This window comes from Lytechinus variegatus, chromosome 2, assembly GCF_018143015.1.
Source record: "Lytechinus variegatus isolate NC3 chromosome 2, Lvar_3.0, whole genome shotgun sequence".
Taxonomy (NCBI): domain Eukaryota; kingdom Metazoa; phylum Echinodermata; class Echinoidea; order Temnopleuroida; family Toxopneustidae; genus Lytechinus; species Lytechinus variegatus.
In genome coordinates, this window is record NC_054741.1 from 69,068,698 (window position 1) to 69,096,011 (window position 27,314).

The 27,314-nt window shown below is 35.6% G+C and overlaps 1 protein-coding gene across 1 annotated transcript; it reads right to left on the bottom strand.

Moving 5' to 3' along the window:
- Positions 1-1,289: 1,289 nt before the first annotated feature.
- Positions 1,290-25,823, bottom strand: LOC121408802 (nucleoredoxin-like). The gene is made up of 8 exons (XM_041600446.1): positions 25,372-25,823; positions 13,428-13,581; positions 11,304-11,401; positions 10,468-10,672; positions 6,409-6,497; positions 4,434-4,524; positions 3,550-3,683; positions 1,290-3,302 (listed from the first exon to the last, which is right to left on the bottom strand). Exons 1-8 carry the CDS (start codon positions 25,687-25,689, stop codon positions 3,114-3,116), a joined length of 1,278 nt encoding a protein of 425 aa, XP_041456380.1. The 5' UTR covers positions 25,690-25,823; the 3' UTR covers positions 1,290-3,113.
- Between the last annotated feature and the right edge of the window lie 1,491 nt (positions 25,824-27,314).

The window sequence follows — 27,314 nt, forward strand, 5'->3', positions numbered from 1 at the left end:
TACTACTGCTGGTTCCCTTTGTTCAGGATCAACACAGACAATAATGTCAGTGTATATGGCTACATGTGCACATACCACCCACATAGGAATTGATGCTGCCAAGCTTGGATATTCATGCAAACTTTGATTAGGGAAACAAATGTGATCTGAATAACATAATGTTCTGTAATACCGTTCTGTGGATGTGGAAGGCATTTATCTTCTCATCAATGCAAAAGATATATTTTTCATACAATACAAACAAAATTGAAGGGAAATCATTAGATTAAAAATGATAATTCATTCATTTGATCAGTATGAACATAAACTTTATACCATGATTGATGCTTCATTATTTTACGGCTCTGTTATACAACCAATGATTTGCCTTCACTGTAAATATACCAACTGTTCACATAGCTTACTTCAAACTTAATAACAGCACAAATAGATGCACATTCATGCAAAGGCAAGCAAAGAAGATACAAAAATATATACAAACATACTAAAAGCTGGAAAATGCTTAAAATCTCTGAATTTTGGTATTAAGTTAAAATATCTGCAAGTAGAATGAAGTTTTCAAAATACAATTTTCTACAATCATAACAAGACACTCATGAAGTTGGAAGAAAAACATTTGAATTACCTTTGGTAAATACTGTATAGGCCAATATTTCCATGTATATGTATTGTAATGAATATATACTTCATTTACGGAAGTACAATTTTGTGCATTATTTTTTAGTGTTCTAATATAAATCTGTGATTGAACTTTTGCCAATTTGATGATGAAAGAGCAAAAAAAAACTGTTTTGGAAATATCAGCATATACAGTTTTGGTAAATTGTAAGTTTTTGAAGAAGAAGAAAAAACAATCACCATTCTGTTTTTATACTGTCACTACAAACAATTATTTTTGACAATAATTCTTCTCTAACAGCCTACAATTATTTTTAGAATCAGAGAAAAACCATTTGATACCATGCTTCTTCATTCATCCTTTCACAATTCCATACAGAATAAAACCTTATATTACTATCTTATATACACCTTTTACAAAGACACACTTAATATACAATGTTAACCACTAGCTTAGTATTCTATACAATCAGCCTGTAATATACAATCAAGATATCGATGATGGAATTAACAACAAAAAAGTATTTTGGGGACAGTTATCTCTTTGTTGAAAAATTCTAACAGCAAAAAAACAGGGGCCCGTAACACAAAGCTTAGTAAAGATCGTGGAACAAATTTTCATGATTGATTGCATTGACTGCAATGTCCAATCAATTGTAATAATCAAGCGTACGATCAATTGTTATGCTTTGTGTTACGGAGCCCAGGACTGAAAATTTTGTATACAAAAATAATGATAAAACATACATGATGAGTTATGACTAACATTGTTGAATGTATGACCTTTGACATGCCCTAGTACAAGATTCTCATGCTCTGATTTCATACATGCTTCTATGATTAAAATGTTCTCTGTCACCATAAACATGTAAAAATGGAAGTTTATATACAGAATAAAATTGTTTAAAATTATTACATCTGCCAACCCCTTTATTGATTTGGGGGAAACATTACATTCATGAGTACGTGTTTATAATTTTTCTTCTTTTTTTACTGAGTCAGGGTGGACTTCCCCTCTAATACCTCTAATGTATTGCTTTTCACTCCATTACCATATTGCAGCATTTGTACATGTTTATACTACAGATAAGAAGTGACAAGTACCTTTTTTTCTTGTTTACTAGTACAAAATCTCTGCACACACTTTAATTCAATATTTGTTCCTTAAAATATTTTCTGCATGAAATCTATTTTCCATAAGATATTATTAGTAAGGTTTTCTAGCATAAGGGGAAAGGTGAAAGTCTACATTGATATTGAGAGAATTCTTGTGTGTTTTCAGCAATCAAATGCCATGCACTAAAATTCAGTTTTTACTGTCCTTAAAGGCGAGCCTCTGATGTAGTAGAGGGCTCACTCAATAATTTCAAATACATTCCCCCCCTAAATTTTGGTTAATCAAGGAAAGGTAAATTTTCTACCAGAAAATGTTTTTTCCTGTCTATGTTCTCCTGCTGTAAATCTAGTGTCATTAATACAAAGTTCTAGTCAGGGCTCTTCATTAGACATAAATGACAGCCAAATAAGTTTATAACTTAAACTGCCTACATCAAATGTATAAATAACAAAACAAGCTTTATAATAACAATTATAATAAATTAAATTTATAAGGCGCCATATCTATCTTCGTCCGGGGAAGCCCAAAGGAATAAAATCAGAAATCCTGAAAAATCATTCAGAATGAGCCCTTTTGTGCACAAATGTCATTTTCTGAGGACTAAAAATAGCTATTAGGGTCTGAATTCAGATTTTGGCACTCCTGTTATTTTGGGTATTCCTGATTTTCATGTTGGTATGGAGAATGAAATAAATAAATTGAGATGAACTATGATTGACTGGTCCCTCTTTATAGTGTTGTTCAAAATGTAATGACTTGATTATGAAATGCTGAATCACATCAGCTAATGACAGAAAGAATTTGACAATTGTTTGATAGCAATGTATAAATCTTCTATTTTTCACTATTTCATTCAGATCCAATTACATAAAGTCACACTAAAAAGATCATGGAAATATTTCACCTCTCACTTGGCACTTCATAATCAAGTCATTCAAAAAGCTATGTGTAGTCTTATGAACAGCTTCCAGCCTCATTCAGATATGATGTGACAAAGCTCAGCAAAACCATTTTTATAGTGTCCTTACATGGTGAGACAAATGGTATCTCTTATGCTAATAAAAGAATGTTACATGCTTCAAGTCTCAAAACGTAGTCTGTAACTCCATTAACAAACCCATCACTTTATAATCATTTTACTATGATGTCATGAGTTTGTCCACATAACTCAAGACAGATTTGTGCGACCTTGTTTGAATTTTGCTCTAAACTATTTAAAACAGTTCTCTTGGTCCACAGATTAAATTACTTGCTTCTGCAATTATTCTTCTGCACCCCATGTATCTCATTGGCTTTGCACACAAAAATCTTGCTGATCATTGACGCAAGATGCCTGAACAAGGCATTATGGAACAACCCCTACATCTTCTCTCTTGGGTTACGATAAGGACGTCCATTCCAGCTCGTCACTGACAAACTTGTGATAGTATTCTCGGATGAGGTCCGGGGTGATCTCTTTCCCCTCACAGCATGACACTTGTTCCCTGGGTATGTTGAGAAGTGCCAGCATTGGAAGGCTCTCATCAGCAATGCTCAGAAACTGCTGAAGGCTCTCCACCATATCGTCCTGCAGAGAAGTGTTTTCAGTTCAGTCTTTAAAACATCTTCATTTCAAAGTATTGCCAAATATTGGTTTGCTTATATTTACTAAGTTGCTTATATTTTCTTAACATCCCTATTCCTATATAAGTTTAGAAAAATACATACAGTGGAAGTGATGTGTAGTATTTGTATATCATAACAGTGTGCCCTCAATGACGTGTTATTATTTGCATATTGATGCCCACACAGATGTGTATCATTTGTATACTCACATCCCCTGCAACAATGAACTTGCAGGCAGGTTCTTTGCCTTTTGCTTCTTCAGCCGCTCGGATCTCCTCAGCTACAGGTTTCATCATCTCTAAAGCTTTGCGTGAATATTCATCATCATCACCTTCTTCAATTTCTGTTTATCAAGGCAAAAGGGTAAATAGTCATAAGAATCATAAACCATTTTTGTCTGTTTAACTCCCATTTATCAATTTCACTTCTTGAACTGCTCAAGAAGAACTAGAAAGCAGCTAGAGACAGATAATTTCAGGAAGGTGCTACACATAGGGGATTGGATCATACAAAGTTTATGAACTTGCCCATATCTTTTTGGAATGCCTCTGGCAGTCTCAAAAACATTACACCATTCAGTGCTGACTTTGAAAACAATTATTACAGATGGATATTTTTTTCTTTAAAAGAGCACCCTCTTCTATTTGTGGACCTTAAATGAGCTTTGACTTTGACTTAGAAACTTGTTATTCATTTCATATTACTTGTAACATATCTAAATTATCTCACATTGAATTTGATGACAACTCTTTGCATCATGCATGCCTCCAAAACTGGAACATAAAAAAATATTTATATTAAAAACACGAATGTTTGGGATAAATGAACATTTTCAAATTGCTCAAGACACCTTTGAAAATACAGCCTAAGATACCTTGTCAAAGGTCTTTGCAGCTTCTTTTAGCAGGAATCCCACTTTAAAAACACCATGCATCTTTTCATACCGGCTTTTCTGCATTCGCCATTGTTCTGTCTGTGATGAAGTGTGAGAAATGGAAACAGAGGGCCGTTTGTGGGATTCCCGCAGGAAAGACGCTGGTCTGAAGTTTGACAAGGTACCTTAAAAGACACCATTGAAGGACAACGTACATACCTGTGAAGAGTATAAGACAAGGCCCTTCATTGACCATTGAGGCAGAGAAGCTATCCAACTCACAGCATGCAGGAGGATACCATGGAAAATTCTGCAAATATCCAGAACAAGCATTGAAAAATAAAATATTTATAAATAAACTGTTAAGGTACACTTGTGTCATTGTACTTTTTCTTTTTTACACAGTTACATAGATTGATGATAATTGATAACATGGTCCATTTACAAAGCTTAAAGATATCAGAGATTTCAATATTCAAAGCTTCAATAATGGAATCTAAACCTTGCAGCCATTTCAACTGTTAGAAAATCATACAATGGTGAAATTTTGACCGACTTTGGGAGTACCATAAAAAAAGAGTTTTATCAAAGTTGTAATAACAACTATTGTCACTGCAATGTTTTTCCCCTTCATTTACTGTTTGACCATTTAATAATAATAATTAAAAAAATTCCCTACAAGTTGCCCAAATTAAAAATTTCAGGGGGGGGGGGTTCACAGAGTTAAGTATGAAGTCATGCTAACTGTTGACATGCAGATGATATGTAATGCCCGATCTTTTTCATTAATACCCAGTAACACATGTCCTCTATGCATGATTTGACCAATGCAGTGATGCCTTTATAAAGTATGCAACTGAAAATTTAAGTACGCTCCTAAAGTCATACTTAACTCTTTGAGAAGTGCCCCCAGATCTTGAAACTATTAAAATTCCCATGTATTGCTCAAATTTTCTTGAAGTTATTTTTATTTATTTGAAAACTACCAAGAAAATAATGATTATATCATTTCTTAACTCTAAAATATTTGATATTTTTTAGTTGATGTTAAACTACTAGCATCAATGTGTACATGTGAGACTTTAATGAGACATACAAGATCAGATTGTGACAGAGTCAATAAATAATTTTCATTCTTATTTAGACACAAAACTTTTTATTTTCTGCCATAATCCAAGAGTTAGTTATAGAATGATTCATTTTTGAAGTTATTTATCATATTTAACAAAATGACTGCTATATTTTCTTGTGTCCTTTTAGGTCTTTAAAATTGAATTTACGAAAAATTGTCCTGGTCTCAAATGCCAGATCATTCTTTACCCATTCTCAAAGTTCTCAATGTACTCCAGTCTGAGCAGCAGATGAGTTGTGCTATTCACAAGTTCTTGCAATTTGCTTTCACACTGCCAAAATATCAATGACTTCAAACACGATTATTTTTATTTCACAATGACAAAAGTACCATGTATCTTATGATCAAGGTGGATCAGCGTATAAATATCCTGATGCAAGTCAGTTCAAAGTAAAGGACAAGTCCACCCCAGAAAAATGTTGATTTGAATACACAGAGAAAAATCAAACTAGCAAAACGCTGAAAATTTCATCAAAATCGGATGAAAAATAAGAAAATTACAACAACATTTTAAAGTTTTGCTTATTTTTCACAAAACAGTGATATGCACAACAAAATGAGAAAGTCGATGATGTCCCTCATTCACTATTTCTTTTGTTTTTTATTGTTTAAATATACAGTATTTCATTTTTTATAGATTTGACAAAAAGGACCAACTTGACTGAATCATATTGTATTAAACAATGCTCATTCCACATGTTCAGGGAGGAATTAATTGTTGTTTTACTTGATAATAAGGAGAAAAATATAATATTCCCTATTTCATATAATAAAATACAAAAAAAATGGTGAGTGGATGATGTCATCAGTCTCCTCATTTGCACATCGACCAGGATGTGCATATAACTGTTTTGTGAAAAATAAGCGAAACTTTAAAATATAATAACTTTCTTATTTTACATCCGATTTTGATGAAATTTTTAGTGTTATGCTTTTTGGATTTTTCTCTTTTTATTCAAATCAACTTTTGTTGGGGTGGACTTAAGACTGTTTTTCTTGTCTTCTCTGGGTGGGCTTTATATACAGATTTTACTAAATACATTCAAAGAGCAAGTTAGTTACCTTTCCCTCAGGATCTTGCATAACACTTCCTCTGCCCTCTGTTGTAATGAGCTTTCCTTCTGCATCTATGATAACTAACATAGGTATGCCTGTAAAGAATAAATAGAAAAGCATGGTGATTCCAGCATGCTCATGTCAGAATGGCTATGTCATACCTAGGTCCCATAACACAAGGGTTAGTGATAAATTGTACGCTTGATTTTCACGATTTGATTGTACATTGTAGTCAATGCAATCAATAGTAGAAAAATGCTGTATGATCATTGCTAAGCTTCATGTTACTGGCCCCTGGATGTTTTAGCCGGTGGCACGACATGGTCTAGCGATATATGCTCCTGACCTTATATCTCAGAGGGCATGTTAGGATTAGGATTGTAATAGAGATTTTGGTTCAGATTAATGTAAAGATAAATATTAGGGTTAATTTAGTTTGGGAGGTTAGATTTTATGTTTGGCTAATAACATGCAGATTTTCCATCACAGCTATTGTCGCCAGAGCAAATGTCATGAAAGTTGGTGGAACCGTTTCAGCCAACATATGCCGGTGTACTGTAGCAAGCTGTTTTATCCTCCTATCTCATTTCTTTATGTCAAGAAATCATTTTGTGTTGTATATAGGTGGTAGTTCTTGATATCAAGAATTGATACATAATATCAACAAATAGGATCAAATAATATCACAGTTTGACAGTATGTTTGCAAAAAATTAACAGAAATATGTCTCATTAGGTCCAAACTTTAATTGGCATATAATACATAATCAAGTAAGTTGTGTTTGACTTTATTGGTTATATTCCAGATATCTGTTCAATATTCAGGATATATATTCAAGATATAATCTCTATATACTTATCTATCAGAAATGAGTACACCTCCACCCAAAAATCAACTCTTCTGTGCAGCCCATCACTAAATGATTTCCTTGAACTCAAACGATAATTAAAAAGAATAAAGAAGGTACCTTATTCATCATACTGATCAACATATCCATGAGGGATATAATCACTACTGTTGGTGCGGTATCATGAAAAACGGTAAACAATGAATACATGTACATCTAATAGCGCTTTATACCAACACACATTATGCGCTGCAAATAGCAGGAGCTTGTTTCCTCTTTTGGCTCATTAAGAATAATATTTTGAAAAATGAAAACTTCAGCAATTTACTGGGGCTCTTTTGTATCTGCGTCAGTTGGTTGGTCAAAAATTGTGGCTTGTTCCACCTTCTTATTAAAGGAAGCTCACTCATTAATGAAAATTATTTTATTGGGGCCACAATGCAAAGCTTTATAGTGACTGATAATATAGTTGTATGACTGATTACCAATAATAATAATAATCAGCCTTATCTATGAAGCAAGCAAGCACTACCCTTTGTGATACAGGGCTCTGGCTGGAGGGCGGAGTTTAGCCATGTATTAAAAAAAAACTATCAAAAAATTGATTACTCAAATGTATGCAAGACGAAATACTTCAAATTTCAATGCCAACATAAAGATCCCCTCCCATCCAACAATGAGTTTAAAATTAAAGACATACATGTATATATAGAACACAAAGTTATTAAAGCAATCTTAAATTGTGATACTGAAGCAAAAAGCTGCCGGGCATTAATTATTTTTATATTTTTTTTAAATTTAAACTGATGATGCAAAACAGATAATCTGTCAACCACATGAATTTACTATGATTATGGTTGATATTTTAATACATTTGCTTTTAATTTCTGTCGACAAAGAAATCTAACTGGCAAGCAGACATTCAGTAAAATTATATGAAACTAAACAAATAAATAGGATGTTTGCTTTGTGGTCACAGGAAATCACACCTGAATTATACAATGACAATACCTAGTCCAACCTCAAGGTCTCCACGGTGTATACCATTTACTGAATATGTACAGAATATAACAATTACCGGTACGTGTTTTATTGAAAAAGTACAGCAAGCATGGTACAATGAAGTGTTTTCATGTGATATACAAATCAACATACTATTTGGTGTACACTAAAATGATCTTTTATGTAGTGTATGACTGACAAATACATGTATACTGTATTGTATGTTCATCTACATGTAATTTAGCAATATTCTGATATTAATGAATGTACATGTACTTGGAAAAAAACAAACCTTCTCTTAATACACAAAGACTTCAACCAAAAATAAGAGGGGGGGGGGTAATATTAATATGAATACTCCCCAGGGAGTGGAGGATGTGCACACATTGTGTGCGGGAATGACTGATTGAATCCGATGACCGGGGTAATAATATATCTGTAAAGCGCTTAGAAACGTCGTTCCGATGGATTAAGCGCTATATAAAAGCGGATTATTATTATTATTATTATTAATAACAGAAAACCAATTCTCTGAACTGGTTGAACAGAACTCTTCTGCAAACTGAAGACTTTCTTGAAATATTAATGAAAATACAAAGCACATACAATGCAAGTCTTGCAAGTTAGTAATACCAACATGAAGACCGAAATCATTTCCTGCATTTTAAAACTAATTATGTATACAAACTCGTTTAAAGCAGGAATACCTAGAATGCCTTTAAGACCTCTGTTACCGTCAATCAATATGTAGCCACATAATGAGGATGGGCACATATGGTTTCTATGTAACTTGTTTTATTTTCCCTATGAAGGATTTGAGACACTGCATGTATGTGTGTGCGACCAATGTGAGAGTAAAGAGGAGTGATCATTACAAGATGATAGTTACAGATATATATGCTACTTCATGTAGTTTTTATCTGATGCCTTTGAAATAATCATTTCATTAATATAGCTTCTTCGTAAGCTACACTTTAATAGGTACTGGTAGTTCATGTCTTTTCAAAAAGACAGGTTTCTTTTTAAAGTGTTTTATCATACATCACACAATGTGAAGAGAGATTAATGCCCATCAAAGGCAGTCTTGTAAAGTTGTAGCTGTAATAGATCCAATCAGTTTCAACTATGGATGGCCATTAACACCATCACCTACACGTAACCCATTTAAATGGTTGTATCAATATTATTCTTTATTTTGTTGGCTGATCATATTATGTATTTATTTATAATGAAATGTTGAGAAATCATGTGACCTAAATGTATTAAAATGGGCAAACTTGAATAAAAGAATAGTTAGATTGTGACAATTTTCAAAGAAATTTCTTCTGTTCTACTGAAGAGTGTAATTTAAAGGGAAAATTGATAGTAAGCTTTCTTGTAATTTATAACCAGATTGACCAATTTGTGAATCTGGCTACATTGCAATTTTATCAGAAGCAGCATCAGTAAACTCATGTATTACCATCCCAGAAGTTAAAGAATTTATATTCACAAAAGAAGAAAATTGTTACTGGAAACCAAACTACAATTATAACAATTTCATAATTTCAGATGAAAAGAATACTATGCATACCTTCCAAAGGGATTTCAAGCATTCTATTTCTATGTGTACATGCATGTTACATAGGTATATTCATACTACATACTGAGTAATTCACGCTACCAAAGAATGATAGAAATTATTGAACTGTAATTTTGGGTCAAAAATTGTAAAGGCTTGTGCGTTCTTGTCTCTGCTCTGTCAATAAAGGTGTGTTTGTAATAAGACTAAAACAAATGAATTAAAAAAATGATGAAAAATATGTCATCATTCTCTCAGTATTTTTATACCTACATGTATGTGGTATTTAAACTATAAAATCTAGAACAGGTTTTAAAAGGATTAAATGGAAAGAGGTGATGATCTTGTTTTAATATTCAGGGATTTATTCAGATTCATGCTGATTTAATTACTCCATTTTGCCAAATTCACATTTTTAAATGAAGAATTTTGGTAACCAGTACTCAGTATTTGCAAAATGAAAGTTTTCAGTGGTGATTTGCAATTTTGGACCATAACTCAAACATTTGAAAAATATTTCAGTCATGAATAATTTTTTTTCCTAAAATTCATATCAAATCTAAATTGGATACTTCCATTATGCTTCCTATTTTACTATAACCCCATCATTCAGGTGTTAGCCTCTCTCTCTCTCTCTCTCTCAAAATATGCATACCTAAGACAGAAAATGATTTAGAAAGCTCCTCGATACGCTCATCTTGAAATGGAAACGCTAGCCAGGGCATCTCAGCGAAGTAACTCTTGAATGAGTCTTCTTTCTGGTCTTTGGTAGCAAAGATGATCTCAAAAGGCTGTCCAGTCTCCTTGATCTTTTCATACGTGCCCTTCAAAACTGGAGTGAAGGTTTTGCATGGCGGACACTTCAAAAAAGAAAAAGTAAAATAATGTAAGTTGAAAATCTGCTTACATGTACGGTAGCACTCCATAAAGCAACAATTTGTTTTCTTTCTAATGCTGCATCCATTCCACATGCAATGCTTAAAGCCTGTATTAAGATTTGGGACACTGTATGTGCATTTTCCTGATTCATGATACATAGTGGGAAGTTCCCAATCTCAAATTTTTTATCATGATATGAATAGGCTCCTATAATATTACTTGGTTTCTTTCTTCATTCTCTCTACTTATGTTCTTTATGTTGAGTGTGCTAAGAGACTTCAATGTAACTTGTGCTATACAAAACTGAGTACTATTGTCATTGTTATTATCATAATTACAATGATAATAATGATCATTATTTTCAAGTTTAAATCTATCGTTAGATGAAATGAAAAGGTGTACCATGATAATGGACAAAATTTAAAATAAAAATATCACAACTGAAAAAAGTTGGGTCCAAAAATATTCTAAGCATTTTCTTTTTTCAGGGGAAAGCCTAAATTGTAAAATCACTTGAACTTGTTGTCTTAGAAAACCATGATTCTGAGGCAAAGAAATAAAGATTGAATACAGCTTTAAAAGAGCCCTTTCTTATTGTACTAAATTACTTACCCAATGAGCTGAGAAATATATTCCTAGAACCTTGCCTTTTAAACTATCCAGGGAGAGGGTCTTCATCTCATTGTCTATAACATTTCCTGTAAGGATATCTGCATTCAAAGAAAATTATAGAGGAAAAAAAAATCTTGGTTGTTGCACACTTGGTCAAATAATAAAATGAACATCATAAAAATTTAATTATGTAGGCCCAAACTTTTAGATTATCATTATCAATTTATATTACATGACATATGTGGGTGCTTGTTAACAAATAAAATTTAATTTTAACATAAAATTCAAATGTATGGAATCCTTACTTGAAGAAACATTCATGCACTAGAAAATGTACAGAGAAGGGCCACTAAATTGGTACCTGAGGTAAAAAAAATTAAATACAAACAAAGACTGATCCAACTAAAACACCCTACATTGACATACTGCCGTGCTCGAGGGGATATGATTGAAACTTACAAGTTATGTCATAGATATGACCAGGAGGTAGTGCCAAATTTGGGTCAGGCGCATGGGCCTACCAGGTCATGATAAAAATTGTTTATCCCAAGATAAGTCGATGAGAAACGCAAGAAATCATTTTTCATAAGAATGTGAAAACCATGGAATAATCTCAGTAATGAAATAGTTAATGGATGAAGTGTCTACAGCTTCGAGAATGGATTGGACAAGTATTAAAGATGTGAACCTGTGAAGTTCAAGTTTGACAAGTGCTGACCCACCAGGACATGATCCCACCAACCTAAAGAGGTCAAGGAATTTGGAACTGAATACAGAGTCATAATGACTTCGTTCAGTATATTCCATAAGTATCCATAAGTATTACTTAATGTTGGGCTTCGCCTTATGAAGAGTTACCATTGATCCAATCAACCACAACTACGGAAAGCCAGCAACCCCAACACCTAAAATGCATATGCCTGCAAAAAATGTTTTCTAAATATGATGCACGCACCATTGTCTTGACAACTCAGTGTGGTCCATTTTGATTGCAAAGGGACATTGTGCCAATTTCCTGGATGAAAAATTGTGACATTGATGGATTTCCATGGTTCAGTTCGATCCATGGACCAGGACCATCATACAGTAGGCGGTTTCAAACCGCCTCGATCACAAGAATCCCCGTTAAATTACGAGAACTTTTTTAGGCTGAAAAATACCCGTTAATTATTCCTGCATTCACACCGCCCTGAAACATACCCTTCGGGATAAGTTCCTGAAGTTACGAGCATGCGCAGTATGGTCTGATAAGCAGGCAAGGCGCGAGATTCAAAATCACTAGCTCAGCAGCCACCCACATCTCCCGCGCCCAACGACGACCAACGACACGCTGGGCTAAAAGTTCCCGTAATTTGCTTTCACATCGCCAAAATACCTGCGACCTTGGAAAAATCCCCGCGAAAGTTCTCGTAATTTCGCCAAGTACCTACTATTTAGCGGGTATTTTCTTTCGGGGAGATTACGCGTAGTTTGCTTTCACATTACCAAAATACCTGGTATTTTCTGATCGGGGTAAATTTCCCGATCAGAGAATACCTGGAACTGGCGAACTTCGAGGCGGTCTGAAACCACCTAATGTAACTCTTTGGCCGTGTTTATGCTTCCATTTTTCAGGCCAGAATCAGCGTTTCCAAACGTGATTAGTGCAAAACACGGTTGCGTCCATGCTTACTTTCATATAAACGCTGTTTCAAAACGCCGATCCTAAACTCACAAAAAGGTGCGTTTGTAAACGTCGTTTGACCAGAATCAGGCTTTCTGGGGAAGCATAAACACAACCGCGATCGTAAACGTGTTTAAATGACGTCATTTGGTACCTGCTTCCGGTGAGATGAAAATCCGCGGGCAAATACAGTCGTATTGCTCCATGTTATCTCTACGTAATAACAACAATGGGAAAAAAAACTTTCGAAAAAAGGCGCGCCCAATTTGACCTCGCTTTACGATGCGAAGCCAGTTGAGATCATGATTTGCTCTGAAAAGTTAAGCATAAACAGCACTCCCAGAACCACGTTTACGATCGGCGTTTTGAATCGACGTTTGAAATCGCTGATTCTGTCCTCGCAATGGAAGCATAAACACACCCTTTGTAAGATGTGACCCTTGTGTTAGTTGTGTACCCACCATTCAATGGCCTGAGCTTCCATGGGAACTTCTTTCCTTCTGGATCAGTCTTGAGTTCATTGCCAGCATTCTTACAAACCACTTCTCCTGTGATGCTGTCTAAGATCAGTAACAGTGGAATACCCTTCACCTTGTACTGGATGTGCAATTCCCTCTGTAAAAATAAAAGCAATTTATACATATAAGTAGTTGGAAAACAACTTATGAACATCATGAAAAAAAAAACATGTTACTGTTGAGACATGTTTCTGCAAGATCATGATTGTGAAACACAGGATCACAATGACTGACCAACAATGGCATGTTTCCACTTCCACTTGTAGGTTCTAAACAGGTGCCGATCCATGCAGAGTCAGATTTTTAGGGGGTGGAATTTGGCTGAAAAAATTTGACAAGCGCAAATTAAGGCATCGCTCACATCGAGATTTGGGGTCCGCCATTACATTTTCAAATTTTTCACCACCATCACCACCCCGCTGGATCTGCACCAGCTGAATGTTCCTCTATTATAAAGAGAGCAAGAATTATGGAAATGGAAGGTAATGTGTTGATACAAAATTTGTTTCTGAGTTTAAATGTTTGAACACAGTTTTTGGGGGAGACTTTTGTTCTCATGTTCCTGGAATTTATGGAATGAGCCTAAGGGAGCTGCTTGAATATGTTAAAAAAAACTTAAAAACTATCTTATTCATTGGATTTTCATCAAACCATCACTAACATTTTCTCTCTATTCTCTTTTCATGTTTTATAAAACCAACTATCCATCAGAGTTAATTTCCCCCTTTAAAAGTGGGAGGGGAAAGTTTATATGCATACACATAACTTTGACAGATCATGGACCCTCCTAAAAGATACAGTAGCAATAAATTATCAAGCTGTGTAGACAAGTTTGCCACAAGGTCATTCGGACAAGCTATTCAGACCACCTTGGGGAAAAAAAACCCTAGAGGCAGTGCTGCACCATCCCGAGTTTGCTCAATCTCGAGATTTTAGCCCGATCAGCCCTCTTCGCGATTAATCTCGAGATACAAGAAACCCCGTCTCCACCATCGCACGAAGAGCGATTCTTGCTCGAGCGAGGCAACAAGCCCGATATTCCGAGCATGCGCACTTTCGATCTTGGAGTTTCAACGACCCGCGCTTTTGAATAACTTCCCGCGATATGCAATCAAGTCCATGCATTCTTTCGCCGAATTCGACCGTTGTTATGCAACAATCCTCTCAGCTCAGCCGCGCTATAATTATAAGCGAGTGAAGTATTCTTCGTTTAATATGATGGCGGACTCCGAGGCAACGACAGAGGGAGAGAGGGGAGGAAAGACATAAAAGAAATGCTATTTGCTCACATTTTGCGAAGGAATAAGACGACAATGCTGTCAGTATTGTTATTGACTATGACCATCGTCGATAATGAGCGCCTCCCCCATCGGTCTGGTCTCTCCCAAAATCCATTCACGGGGGGCTTGACACCATCGTTGCTGATTGGGGAATTGATGAACGCTATGATAAAGTTGACTTTCGCATGCGTTCGGTATAATCGCTGTTTATGTTTTACCAAGGCGGAAATGGAACGCGAATTGCATTATGGACTGAAGGTCATGAATAAATTAACCCAAGTCCAAACCCGAGTGCGTCTGCACCTACGAATTAGCGCGATAATTCGTAAATAGCGCGCTATTTTGCAAATAAACCCGAGTTGACTTGGGATTGCAATCTCGAGATTAATCCTACGAACTAGCGCGATAATTGCGTCTGCATTACAAACAATCTCGAGATTTTTCAGATCAGGATAATTTGCCGGATCAGAAATAGCGCGCTAATTTGAAAACTCGGGATGGTGCAGACGGCCCTTAGGTATTCTCTGACAAAAAGGAATTTTATCCTCATCTACACTTATCAGTAAATTACAGGTACATTTGCCAATATGAAAGAAAAATGCTCGTAATATTCATGAAAGAAAATGTGCTCTATAGTAAACTTGCTGAAATTACAAAAAACTTTCAAAGGGATTTTCCAAGGTGGTATGTAGAAGTGTGAAAGTAAATAACAGGAATTTTCTCAACCCAACGCGCATTTGGGCACATGCGCTGTGGCCTAGCTCGCCTGCCAATCAAATTATACTGCGCATGCTTGTAACTTCGAAAACTTACCCTGAAAAAGTTTGCATTGGGTCGGTGTGAATGTGAAAATTATTATTGGCTATATCATGGAACTGCCGATGATATGCCCATGTTGCTTTCAGGAAAATTTAAAATAGGATTGGGGGGTACTTCATTACTGCAATGTGAACTTCAGAATTTCTAGGTGAATTAGCTCCAAATGTTAACATGAAGATACAAGAATGCATGACGAACAAGTTCAAAATATCTTGGTTGACCTAATATCATCCTTGAAATGGTGTGTATTAAAATAGGATAAGCCATCTGAAAATAAAAAAGATAACGAGTATTTATTCATTTTTTAAAGAGAACTTTCTATAGCGGTGCATAAGGGTTAGTGCAAGCATTTTTACAAAATTGATGCACTTTCACTCTTTGCCCTGGCACCTTCTGACAGATTTTAATTGGCTGAATGAGATGAGAGTGTTTCTTCATACAGCCTTTCTCATTGCTTCATTGATGGGACAAAATGAAGATAAAATGGTTTTCAGAATACCAAAATGGAGAGAATATTTTCACTAACTGATTTTGAATGAGATGCAATATTTTATCTTATCTGAGAATAAATTGACCTCAGTGATACTTAGTATTGCACTGTTTTAATTTCACTCCCTTTAATGTATTAAAAACAGGAAATCAAAGTAACCTCTTCCTTTGAGGCACACAAGGAAAACCAGGAGTGCCTCCAGCTCCTATCCTCATCTTCAAGACTGAGACATTCTTAGAATGACTGACAGCTGAAACATATGTCCGTTACAATAAAACCCGCCCTAACTGTTTGAGATGGGATGTGCGAGTGAAATAGACCTACATACCCAACATTCTTACATATTTTGACTGCCCTCTGTACTTTCTTCACCTTAAAGGAACTACCTAGTACAATAATTCAAATATATTTAATATTCATGTAGCATGATCATTTCATTAGAAAAATTCTACCAAAATTAAAATGACCTTCTGTGGAGTAAATCATTCCTGATACTAATATGCTTTTCTCACTATGTTTTCTTAACCTCTAACCATCTATAAGTATAACCAGGCCATACCATCCTTAATCCCGTACTATTTTTTCTTCCTTTTCGCAATGGCCAAATTGTCTGCCTAACTACGGCTACGGAAATATAAATTGCGTTTCTCACACAAAATTCAGTAATCGAGGATTAGTGGTAGCCGATCTTTGATGGGAAGACAAAGCTGGCTCTATTATGCTCCCAAGACATGCATGGAGCACCGTCCTTATGAGCCAGGTTTCTTTTCTCATCATCCTATTAACCCCAGACTTCCATGCTTAACACAATTGCCAGGCTAACCCTGCTATTTTTCAGGGCCAAACTTTAGTACACGGTGGGTTAGCCCAGTTTACAACGTGAGAAAAGAAAGTGGGTTGGGCTTAATCCCGGACCATAGGTGGGGCTAACTTTCCATAAGTTAAAGCCAGTGTGAGACTCAACTGGTCTTCAGGACGCAACCTTCGCCCAGATCACACTGAAATGTGTGCATGTTTATAGGTCTACGTGCACCATATAGGACTCATTATCGGTGCGCATGCAGAATACTGCCACTGCATGTACGTATCAGATTTCCAATGGAAGTCTTGTTTTTGTTGAGTCAGTCTAATTACATACGTATCTGTTTTAAAGTTTGCACTTGAGAGCATTACCACAGCAACAAATCCTTTAGGTAAACTGATTTTGGAAACCGGATCAGGATTGTGGTGAGAATACTCATGGAGCGATCTTCTAATCTGGTTTCCTGAAAGTAGATGAGAACGGGGTCATTGGCTCAAAGTAATCTGGGAGAGTTAATTAAAGGACAAGCCTAGTCATCAGGGGTAAACTGTTAAAGGTCTACACTTCATGTGATGGTTAATATTCATAGTTTATCACTAAGGCCAATGGATAATCCAATTGAAGACTAGTATCATTCATAGAAGAGATACAAGAAGCTTGCAAACATCGCACATCCATTTTACAAATTAGGTCAAGGTCCCATAACTTCCCCTATGCTTCTTCCAACAAACAGTATGTAGGCCAATACATGGATATTTGCAAAAAAAGACTTCTGATACCAATCATTGTAAACCATGGTGCCTTCACTACATGATGACAGATACATGTACATACATATACAAGTGATACAACCAATGAGGAAAGATTTTCCTCCATGGTACTACTATACATAAGTAATGACTTCAAAGACCTGCTTTCCCTGATTCTTCCTCAGTATCAATGAACTTATATGGGTGTCTAGCCTTTGTTCTGAGTCACGCATGAAGATTTGTATGCAGGAAACAAAATTTTAATACCTTCTGAAGACATTATAAATACCTTTATAAATCTTGAACCAACCAGAAAGACGAGTCGCTGAGACTCTGACCAAACAATTGAATAGGCAGTTAGTGTCCTGACAGGAAGGTGTTGAAAGTCTTAACAGGACACTGTGAATAGGAGGAAAAACAACACGCTCTCCTATCCTTTCAGAGGGAAGTCAACCAAATTCACATTTTAAAGTGATAACTTTTTTTTTGCCCCATCAACAATTCTACATTAAACATGTCAGAACAGACACACATGCAAACTCATTTTTTCCGAGGACTGTCAAAGACTAGAACCATCTCCCCTCCTCAGTTATATCCCAACCATCCTTAGTAACTTTTAAGTCAGCACTCAAAAAAACCATTAAATCGGAACCTTAAGCTGGTGACCGTAGGCGACACACCTCCAGTTTAAACACCTTTATGGCGTCTTTTGGAGGATTCCTACCAAGTACCAAGTATGTACATGTACCTCATTTTCACAAAACATTTAAGCACATATGCACAATATTGTGATAGGCAAATGAGAGAGCTGGTAATGTCATGCACTCACTTTTTCTTTTGTATATTGCTGTATGACTAATACAGTATTTCAGTTTTTTTTCGAATATATAACAACAAAAACAATTTCACATTTTCAAGGAATCTGTTATTTACCTGTCATCTTGCATTTATTATGCTTCCCTAAAATACATGTTTTAGAAGAAACGCTGTTTCAAAACACACAATTTAGTGTATGAGCAGCCTGGATCATTTCACCAAGGAGCTTCTTGATTTCACAAACCTACAGTACAGTATCTTTACAAAGTATTATTATGGCCTATAAAGACGAGCATGAACACAACCCAAGACTTAACCTCAATGGAAACAAACTATATTTTTAGGCAGTGATATTACAATAAAAGGTGTTGAAAACTATGATCACACTACTTTGTATACAAATTATGTACATGTAGTATCAGAATACAGAGATAAGATCCTGATAGCCCAATGTTTATATGATGATAAGGTCTTAGCTGATGGAGGGCAATAAACAAAGGAGACTTCAGTCTTATTCCAATCATAGAGGTAGTACACCTCCATGTACATGTAGTAATGAAAGTGATGTTTATTTTCTTTATGTCAAGCAAATTTTTAAAAATGATGGGTTATTGTATATAAAAGATGTGGGATTTAAAATGATAAAAAGTCAAAAGCTTTTAAACCAACAGATATCAGAGCCACCAAATGGTCAATAGTCAAAGAACAACTCAGTGCAAGCATAGACCCTACTCCATGTGTCACATAGTTTAAAGGGGAAATTCACCCTTAAGAAAGGTTTATTGTAAAAATAGCTGAAAAATATAATAAAACATTTTGGTGAAGGTTTGAGGAAAATCTGTTAAAGAAAGGTATTAGAATTTTAAACTTTCGGATTTGTGATGTCATAAACGAGGAGCTGTCTCATTATATAAAATGCATAAATTTCTTAATTTTTTTAAAAAGAGATTGTGGTGAATAATTTTTTGTTTTCTTTTTAGGAACAAGTGTGAAATTATTTGCTTTTTTGTTATACTGGGTTTCGCCAGCTCTCTTTTTTGAACGCTAGTCTCGTTTCAACAACCAATTGACTAGGATTAAAACCAAGTCACAAGGACTTGTCAAAAGACTAGTTAACAGTACCTTGACATCAAGTTGGTTTTGATAAAAGCAGAAAGTGATAGAAACACATCTGTGAGTGTTTGGTGAAAAACATTGAAGGATAACAAAGTTATGGATTCTTAAAGGACAAGTCCACCCCAACAAAAACTTGATTTGAATAAAAAGAGAAAAATTCAACAAGCATAACACTGAAAATTTCATCAAAATCGGATGTAAAATAAGAAAGTTATGGCATTTTAAAGTTTCACTTATTTTCAACAAAATAGTTATATGAACGAGCCAGTTACATCCAAATGAGAGAGTTGATGACATCACTCACTCACTATTTCTTTTGTATTTTATTATATGAAATATGAAATATTGTTATTTTCTCGTCATTGTCATGTGAAATGAAGTTTCATTCCTCTCTGAACACATGGAATTCCATTATTTTAACATTTTGTGCTTCAGGCAAGGAGGCCCTAATCGTCAAATTCGTAAAAATTGAAATATTGTATAATTCAAACAATAAAAAACAAAAGAAATAGTGAGTGAGTGACATCATCGACTCTCTCATTTGGATGTAACTGGCTCGTTCATATAACTATTTTGTTGAAAATAAGCAAAACTTTGAAATGTCATAACTTTCTTATTTTACATCCGATTTTGATGAAATTTTCAGCATTGTGCTTGTTTGATTTTTCTCTATTGATTCAAATCAACATTTTTCTGAGGTGGACTTGACCTTAAAATTTCAAATTTCTCCTTCTTCAGGAATCTTCAAAGGCTCTGCAGCCTATGATCTCAAATATTTTGTGACATCAAACTGACATGCATTGCCAATCTTGTCTTACAATGAATTATACGAATCTTTGAACCCTTCCCATCCCTCACTCCTGGCCCCTACTTTTCTTCATTTCTAGTTTGGTGGGCAAACCCTTTTATTAGTCAAGGAAAGTGGTCTGAATTTACAGCCTACAGGTCCTGAATGGGACTTGCATAGAATTAATTAGTCAAACATATTACATACTGGTCAAGTCCCACTTATTGTTGATATTATAATTTCAATCAGGGTATATACCTGCAGACTACCATGTTACTGGCACGGCTAAGGAGTTTTCAAACAAGTCTGATATGAAGGTGCTTGGGTATACTAAAACAGGGAAGAAAATCAAGAGAGACAATATGACATGATGCTAGAGAGCATCTATTCATCATGATTTATGAGACAATGTCAGCCATGTCATCATTACCCAAACCAGGTCAGCTGTTGTCATCCAGCTTTCTTTCCCATATTTGGTTGGAAGGGAAACAATATGGCAGTGCCTGGAATGTCTTATGAAAAAACTTCAGCAGCTTGCAATAAAGGAAAATCGACTATAAGGGTGTGTTCAATGTCAATTTTTAAATTTAAACATCAACATGAATCATGATTGAAAATTCAATTGCAAAATACCAAACACAAACACAATCAGAGGTGCACTGTTCAGTGTCGAAAATATACAGCCGTTTATATGTTGATCATCTTCAATTTCTTGCATTCGTTAGCTCAGCTTTAGTGCGCAATTTGACCCATCATAAGAAAGGTCAGTTCTGGCACCTGTTTGTGTAGCCTTCCACTGCGAGAGCAAATTTAAAGACGTTTCAAAACTCGATTGTGTTCAATGTCGCATTCGCAATGCTCAAGGTCGTAAAATTTGAGCTGATTGCGTTTACAAACGCATCTTTTTCAACGTTTTAATTTTCCTCCCAATCATGATATGAAAGACCTTTACTTTTGCGACCAGGGGCCCGTTGCATAAAACTTTTTACCTGAGAAAACTCAGGTTGTTTTTACCGGAGTTTTTGTCCTGTGTTAAAGTCAATGGCAGAAATCAGACTAACCTTATTTTCAGTTTTTACCAGAGTTTTCTCAGGTAAAAAGTTTTATGCAACAGGCCCCAGGAATATAGGACATTGAGCACACCCTTTGTTTTTCATTATATCCGTGTCTTGTAATCATTTTCAATCATGATCTCTATGTTGCCAGCAGCCATTTAAATTTGGAAACCGACATTGAACACACCCTACATTGTAAATTGAGTTAAAATTGAGTCATACAGTGTGTGAAGATGCACAATGAATACAAGGTGTCAATATTGAAATAAAGAAGGAGTGGATGTGCAGCAATTCATATCTTTGAAAGCCAGCTTTGCTTATTTTTTTTTTTGGGGGGGGTGTAAGACCCCTGTTCTCATTACCTTCCTTAAACTAGTTTACTGGAAACTAGTTTAATGCGTAATGAGAACGATGGAAGCAGTCTTGGAAGCGATCTTTCAAACCGGTACGTAAAACCACCTCGTGATGTTGATTTCGAGATCACTTTGCCTCGTTAAACTGGTTTTAGAGTGAAGACACAACCATTCTACAGGAAGCAATCTTCACATATTTTGAGCGTGCTACTCCACACACTGTGTGTAGAACTCATGCAGGAGATTTCACTGATACATGTACCTGATTTCTCTTATGTCCACGTTTCATGAACTACATGTACATGTAGATATATAGTTTTGACATTTCTGTTAAAAATTTCATTTTGATTCTCCCAACATGGTAAAGTTCATTGACCCTAAATGAACTTTGAGGCTTTGACCTAGGTCATGTGACCTGAAATGCAGACAGGATGTTCAGTAACACTTGATTACCCTTATGGCCACATTTCATGAACTACATGTAGATCCATAAACTTTCAAAGTTTTTAATATGGCAATCCAACTCCAACAAATACCCCCAACATTGCCAAAGTTCATTGACCTTGGTCACGACACCTGAAAATCATGGGATTTTCACTGATACATGTACGTGATTACTCTTGTATCATCCAAGTTTCATGAATTATATCCATATTCTTTCAAAGTTATGACCATTCAAACAACTTACTTGGTTAATATTCCAAAACAATTTAATTGACCCTATATGACCTATTGAAATAGAATTTTGAAACTAATGAAGCACAATGCATTCACAATTGGCATAAAGTGATAATCACATTGAATTAATGTAATTCCTGCAGATATTTGTTCATTGTTTTATAGGGGAGTAATACCTAATCTTCCTTAAAATTGTTATAATCTACAGTAAAAAATGGGAAAGATGAAAGTTATTATTTTTTTTCTTATCATTCTGAGTGAATTTGAGCTATCAGATTCTTATACTGGAAGAATATCATGGACAATGGTCCAGTCACTTTACTTCAGTACTATGTGTTTAAATCCATATTTTATTGTTTGAAATAGATACCAGAAATTAAATACTCCGAAAATTTGTTTTGCCCTATTGATCGTGGGCCCGGCAGCCACTGTACAGTGCCAGATCGACGAGGCTCTTTCCCTTTAATTGAACGCCAAACAGGGTAGCAGCAACTCCCATCTTTTACATGTAACGTTTTTTTGGTCTGACATGGCGGGGGTTTGAACCTCGACCTCCCGGTTGTGAGATGGAAGCTCTACCAACTGAGCCAACACACCAGTCTGGTGTCTATTTTGAACAATAAAATATGGATTTTAAGATTAATGATTGATTGATTGGTGGTGATTTTTTACCTGATTGCTAAGAAAGCATGAATGCTTGTAAGCAAGCAACCAGAGGACCGACGGTTTAAGGTCCTCTCCGAAGGACCTGGTACTGAGGATTAATACTTTACCAAAGGGCACTAGCGCACCAAGTGGGAATCGAACCCGGGTCACCGAAATACGAATACCCCGCTCTACCGACTGAGCTATCGCGCCTCCTCTTCTAATGATTTTAAGATACCGTAATACCGGGTATGTTTAAATACACTCATAGCCATAACAAATAACATATGAAGTAGAGCCAACAAGTAATCCCAAATCCCATACATGTATCTATACAGCAAAAGCCAATAAAGGCAACCACTAGTTCTTCAGTACATCATGAACATTCAGAAATTTCTTGCTCTTTGATCAATTAATTGTAACAGGCTGCAGTTCAAGCACGCTCTATTCATAGCTTGAATCTACACTGACTTCATAATCATTCTTAATATCAATATACTAAATGACTAGAACTAGTATACCTTGTAGAGGCTAGACTCTGGAGTAGTATTGATTCTCAAGATCACCTTCATGTACAGGTAGGCCCATAATAAGCTCTAAAAATATTTCAAGCTGCAGCCTCAATATCCAATGTAGGCCTACATGTAGAAAGCATGAGTAAAGTATAGATTGGTGCATTCATGTACGCCATATTTTGTCATTTTGCCTGCTCTCACAATTTACATGTAGGGCCTAGATCTAGATGCATTGTTGTATAATTTTCATATTCACTTTTGCACAGAAATATAACAAAGTGAAAAATTTTGTTTGCAGTATGTCACTCTGTACGTGTACATGTAAGCCGTGACACTCACAAAAATAAAGCCACCTCAAAACAATTTGCCAATGACTGATTAAATATATTTGATTACCGGTACTTGAATTGTTGCAATATAGGTAAATCCGGGGGGGGGGGGGGGTCACTCTCCACATGGACTGCTACCCACCCGTGTCCGACATGCAACCTAAGTGGCGTAATAAAATCAAGTAAATTTGCAACCCTAAATGGCGTAACCCATGAGAAAAGCCTCCTTAAATGGTGTGAACAGGGAAATCCCCTACTTTGATACCCTAAGTGGCGTAAACATCAAAATCGATGCTACATGTATACCTGTGGGCATGTGGGTAACGCGTGCTGCCTACGGGGGTAAATCAAGTGCTGCGCTGGCCACATCAGTGGCTTTTGCACAATGTGCCACACAGTTCAAACTCTGGGCAACATGCCATTCAGAATGGAGCAATGCTAAAAAAACAAGCTTCTCTAGACCTGTAGGGATCCTTAGTACCATTCATGTCATTATCTCAACTCATAATAATCTACAATGTTGTAATATGTTTGATTTTATTAATTTAAATAAATGCATTTATTCTAACGGTCAACATCTCATGTTATCATCTTCTTCCTTATTTTCATTATCATCATCATGATCAACACCGTCACTATCATCACCACCACCACCATCATCATCATTATAAAAACCAATAACATCAGCATCATCATCATTACATCCATCATCATCATCACCATCATCATCCATCTTGATCATCATCATCATCCATCTTGATCATCATCATCATCCATCACCATCATCATCCATCATCATCACCATCACCATCATCATCATCATCACCATCACCATCATCATCATCAATTCATCATCATCAACATCATCATCATCACCATCATCATCATCCACCACCATCATCATCATCAATTCATCATCATCATCATCATCATCATCATCCATCATCATAATCATAAATCATCACCATCCATCATTATCCATCATCATCATCATCATTTATCACCACCATCATCAATTCATCATCATCATCAATATCATCATCATAATCATCATCCATCATGATCATCATCATCCTCATCAAAATCATCATCATTCATCATCACCATCAGGCAACACCAACTTTTAATTTCTACTTTACAAAACAATCCACCGTCATAATTGATTACGAGAGCATGATGATGGATACCCACAAGCGAGGCATCATGCTTCAGTTCATGACATTAGATTCTACATGTAAGCCTCTACCTCTACTGATATTGTTATTTCAGCTAAGGAGATACAGTCAAAAATTGACTCGGTGTATGTTAAAGTGACTAAAACCTCAGCCCAGGGCCCTAGGATCGATCAAGCCGGCATGAACTTCCTGAACTGGCTCAAGAGTCAAGCCACGGCAAGACAAGTGTTTAATAAATTGAGACTGAACTTTGAATTGGAAAATAGATGAAGATTTACCTTTATGTCCCGTCGATTGTATGGTAGAGCAAGCCACGGCATCTCACTGTAATACTCATTAAATTGGTCTTCAGTTTCATCTGAGCTAATGAAAACTATTTCGAACGAACTTTCCCTTTTCTTGAAGTTATTGTAAAAAGAGATTAGCTTCGGAGTAAATGAGCGGCAAGGCGCACACCAATGCCCCGAGAAGTACAGGCCAACAAATTTCGCGTTCCCGGTGATGGATTCAGTCGCAATTTCTTCATGATCCTTGTTCTTTAGTTTGTCTCCAAGTAGTTCAACAACAGGGATCCTCGCACTTCCAGAACAGGACATATTGGAAAGCACAAGATTTCCTTTAATGATGAGTGATGAATGTTGTATTAATTATTTGTATTATATTCCAGCCGTCGTAAGAATAAAGTTCTTACGTTAAGCCCAAGGCCCGAGCTGTGATGTATGTATGTTATCGAAATATGGGCGCGCGCTTTTGCCTTACGAAAGATGAAACCTCTTTCACAACTTCCGTAGTACAAAGTCAGATGTAGGCCGCTGTCCAAGATACTCCCAAATTGGCCAAAACCAGCATTGCAAAAAAAAATGAGTTCCACAATCCTACCAATTCTACACTGTTAAAAATAAAACTGTAAAAAAACAGTAATCATTACTGGCAGCTGGGACTCAGGGGGATTCACAAACAGTATGAACTGTTAAATTACGATATATATGGGCTGTAAAAAAAGGGGGGGGGGGGGAATGGATAACTAGAAAAAAAAAACCATTCATTTAACATGAAAATCTCTGTTAATTTACAAATACGAACACTAGGATACGATAGATGCACTGGAGTCTGGAATCAACGTAAAAACACGATAGTTCATCGGTATTTTTTTACAAAGATTATTATATTTTACTTTGTTTTATATTAAAGTTTAAGTCATAATTCTGATTGATTGATTAATTGATAGCGAATTTATTTCATTTCACTTTTCAATAAAGTTATAAAGTAAATTCAATGATAATATAACGTAATGAAAATGAAATAGAAACCTTCTGAAAAGCAAAGCTTGTTATTGAAGGTTTCCTTCAATAAATAAGACATATTAATGCAAAATACAAAGTTCAATGTATATATATATATATACCAAATCATCATATCTCTTGCAATATTACAAGTTATGACGAAAAAGTGAAAAAGACACATAAAACAAAACGTTACAACAGGACAGAATGGTACAGAGCAAGGCATGAAAAAAAGTTAAACAAAAAAAGATATACGAAAAACTTAAAGAACAGACAAATTTAAAAAAAATCAAGAAACGAGTTAAAGAAAACAAACAAAAAACAAATCTGCACAGGTAGAATCAAAATCAAAAGAGACAGAGATGGAAACGAAGCGAAATGAAGGGAGGGGGGATACGGAAGAACAGAAGATATCCTCAAGATATATACAAGTAGAATGAATAATTTGAGTGTTATAATGAGGTTATAATAATGCTCTATTGACATGATTGAAACTATGAATTGTATGCTTATTTCGTAATTGTGAAAGTGAGTTCCAAAGTTTGATGCCAGAAGATATGAACAGCTTGTTTGTTAAAGGACAATTAAGTTCACTCCACCAAAATCCAACAAGCAAAACACTGAAAATTTCATCAAAATCGGATGTAAAATAAGAAAGTTATATGACATTTAAAAGTTTCGCTTAATATATCCTGGTCGGTATATGCAAATTGGCAGACTGATTATGTCACCCACTCACTATTTCTTTTGTATTTTATTATATTACATAGGTCATGTAGATTCGAATCAGTGATAGGTCAATACGCCATCACGTGACCATGGCTGCGAGGATCGCATTTGTTATATTCTAGGTTTTGACGTCACCTCAGGGAATATACTGCGTAGTATTTTCAATTGCGGCGTTATATCACCTAAGGTGACGTCACTCGCTGCATACA